Below are 3,692 nucleotides of genomic sequence, written 5' to 3'. Positions count from 1 at the left end.
TATGTATGTATGTATGTATGTATGTATGTATGTATGTATGTATGTATGTATGTATGTATGTATGTATGTATGTATGTATGTATGTATGTATGTATGTATGTATGTATGTATGTATGTATGTATGTATGTATGTATGTATGTATGTATGTATGTATGTATGTATGTATGTATGTATGTATGTATGTATGTATGTATGTATGTATGTATGTATGTATGTATGTATGTATGTATGTATGTATGTATGTATGTATGTATGTATGTATGTATGTATGTATGTATGTATGTATGTATGTATGTATGTATGTATGTATGTATGTATGTATGTATGTATGTTAAAACCAAAACATGATGAGTGACACTGAACCGTCAAACATCAAGTAACAAATGGATTAACACTTTGATTTGTCGTTAATTGCACATGTCGGCATTCAGTTGGATATTTTCAAGCACACAGACACGCAGGAACCGCTGCAACAAGCAAGAAATGTGGTTAGTTGCGAAAAATAGTTCCCTGCTGTCGCCTGATCTGACGCTGTATGTATGTATGTATGTATGTATGTATGTATGTATGTATGTATGTATGTATGTATGTATGTATGTATGTATGTATGTATGTATGTATTATTATTGAAGAATTTATATAGCCCGGTGGAATTAATGTATGAAGAAACGAATGTATTAACCAGCTCCTCGAAAGTGGGAACCGAAGTAGTCGAGCATATTACAGCATCTGCAAATCACCAGCAGACGCATGATATTTGAAGTATTTCTCAATGAGTGGAAAAACATCGGCTGTGAACAGCGAAAACAGAAATGGTCCTGGAATTGATCCCTGAAAAACTCCTGACACGACAACTTCGACATCTGACAAAACATTGTTATAAAACACTTGCTGCGTCCAACCTATTAAATAAGATTCGAACCACGATTCTATCGCACCAAAGACACCAAAACGATATTTCAGCTTATGTATTAGTAAAGACTGATCAACCCAATCGAAAAGCTTCGCTCACATCCAACAAAGCCAAAAAACACTCTACACATTCATTGACCCAAACAGTTCAGATGATACATCCAACAGAGCAGTCTCCGTAGAATGGAACCGTCTGAAACCAGACTGATAAGTTGGAATCATACTATGGCAATTTAAATGCTTTATGAACTGCACGGAAACAATGGGCCCGACAACCTTAATTCCTCTCTCTCCTCTTTCTCTCTCTCTCTCTTTCTCTCTCTCTCTCTTTCTCTCTCTCTCTCTCTCTTTCTCTCTCTCTCTCTTTCCACAAGAGATTTGAGATCGGTTGATGGCTACTGATGTCATCCTTATTAAGAGACGGCTTTTTCAACAAAGAAGTAACAACAGTATGTTTGAAAACTTAAGGCAAACATCCAAAGCAAAAAAAAAACAAATTGATGAAAAATGTCAAAAATGGAATATAAAGATCAATGTAATGATTAAGAATTTGCGTTAAAATAACATCATTGATAAATGACTAAGAGGGTGAACTGAGAGCCAATATTTTTGGCATCTTTACCAGAACAAAGACCGAACGAACATAACAAACTTTCAGCGTCCAAAATGCAAGAAAGGCTGCATATTTTTTAATCTTTTCATCAAAAAACAATGAAAATTGAGATGAACAAAGTTTATTATTTGGTTCATCACAGCCTGTAACGGGATGATTTCCAAACAATTTGTCAGTTTTAGCCCATAACTTCTTGGGGCAAGATTAGTTACTCTGAACCAAATCCTTGAAATATGAATTCTTTTTGCCAACAACAAGAGAACCTTTAAGTTGCAGAACATTTTCCCAACCCATTCTATTGGTTTCGTTGTGGTTGTGTCGGTGAAATTTCAAAGAATACGATATCAATATTGAATAAAATACAATACAATACAATACTAAATGAAATACTATACACTACAATACAATGCAACACAACACAACACAACACGACACAATACAACGCAACATACAATACAACATACAATACAATACCATAGGCACAATGCAAAGATGTATAATTGCGACATGTGACTGAATAGATGTGAGAGCGTAAATAACCGACCATATGATGTTTCAACGTATAATTACTTCTCGTAATTATTAACAATTTGTATAGATCAAATTGCTTGTATGTAACAAATGATTGTATGTTTCAAATGTTTGTATGTTTCAAACTGTTTGTATGTATCAGCTGTTTGTATGTATCTAACTGTTTGTATGTATCAAACAATTTTGTATGTGTCAAACTTGTTTGTATGTTTCATAATGCTTGTATGCATCAATTATTTAGTTGTATCATCTATTTATTTGTATTAAATGCTATGTATTAAATGTTTTCATGCATCAAAATGTTTGTATGTATCAAATTATTGGCATGTATCAGACGTTTGCAAATGTTTGTTTGTGTGTATCAAAATGTTTATACGTATGTATCAAATTGTTTATATGCATATATCAAATTGTTTGTACATACCAATCTGTTTGTTTAATTACTGCTCAACTTTTTTAAACAAAATGATTATTTTCTAACGGATCATATTCTATATCAAATGTTATAGCTATTATTTACCATTTCAATACGGGTTTGTATTTGCACTTTGTTTATTTGTTTGTTTGTGTTTGTATATTTACTTGTATCTTTAATTATAGTTTGTGTGCGTGTGCGTGTGTGTGTGTGTGTGTGTGTGAGAGAGAGAGAGAGAGAGAGAGTGTGGAGGATAGTTTTATTGTATTACAGATTATAATTAAAGTTTCATTTTTGTGCTGGCACTGTCATTTTGTTTTATATGCATTAATGCATTGTGTGTGAATTTTTATAACGTATTTATTTATATCTTATGTGTTTTTTTTGTCTCTATGAGCATTTTTTAAATTGTATGTTTTGCTATGATTGTGTTTGGTTTATGTACGTTTTTGGCTGGTCTGTTTAGGTTTTTTTTTTGTGTTGTTTTGTTTCTGTTTAGTTTCTCTGTATTTTATCTATGGTTTCTATTTTATGTTTAGTTTATCTATGTTTCGTTTCTTTATGACTTATTTGTTTATGTGTTTATGTTCAGGTTTTTTTTGATATTTACGGTTTTTGGTGTTATCATGCGGCTTGATTTTATAATAGCGCGATCATTGATTTATCTAACGCTTACTAATACAAAATCTTTGTTTGGCAAGATCTTTGTTTTTGTGTTTGAATGTTTTTTTTTTCATTTTAGCCCATTTTGCACTTTTTTAGTTTGTCGGAATTATTATATTTTTGTTCGTTGATGTTGTTTGTTTGTATGCTTTGAATTTTTTTGTATAAATATACAAAAGTTTGTATGTCCGTGTCTGCGTGTCGGGTCAATATTCCTCATCTGCATATTTGATTGCCGCTGTGCATGTCGTCATCATCATAATCGTCATCATCTTCATCGTCATCATCATCATCATCATCTTCCTCTTACTTTTTATCCTCATCATTATCATAATCGTCATCACCTTCACCATCACCATCAACACCATCGTCAGCATCAATCCCATCATCGTCATCGTCATCATCTTCACCATCATTGTCATCATCATCACAAGCAAAAGCATCATCATCATCCTATTCCTCCTCCTTCTCATCACCATCATCATCATCGTCATCATCATCATTACCAGCCGCAACAGCATCATCATCAGCAGCAGCAGCAGCAGCTTCACTCAACA

General features: G+C 32.9%; 1 protein-coding gene across 1 annotated transcript; it reads left to right on the top strand.

Moving 5' to 3' along the window:
* Window positions 1–5: 5 nt before the first annotated feature.
* Window positions 6–356, top strand: HELRODRAFT_77563 (hypothetical protein; the record flags this gene model as incomplete). Its single annotated transcript, XM_009017897.1, has 1 exon — window positions 6–356. The coding sequence occupies one exon, from the start codon at window positions 6–8 to the stop codon at window positions 354–356; it is 351 nt and encodes a 116-aa protein (XP_009016145.1).
* Window positions 357–3,692: the final 3,336 nt, after the last annotated feature.

Source organism: Helobdella robusta (assembly GCF_000326865.2).
Source record: "Helobdella robusta unplaced genomic scaffold HELROscaffold_20, whole genome shotgun sequence".
NCBI classification, from domain to species: domain Eukaryota; kingdom Metazoa; phylum Annelida; class Clitellata; order Rhynchobdellida; family Glossiphoniidae; genus Helobdella; species Helobdella robusta.
Note: the sequence above shows the minus strand (reverse complement) of the source record. Positions and strands in the feature narration are given on the sequence as shown.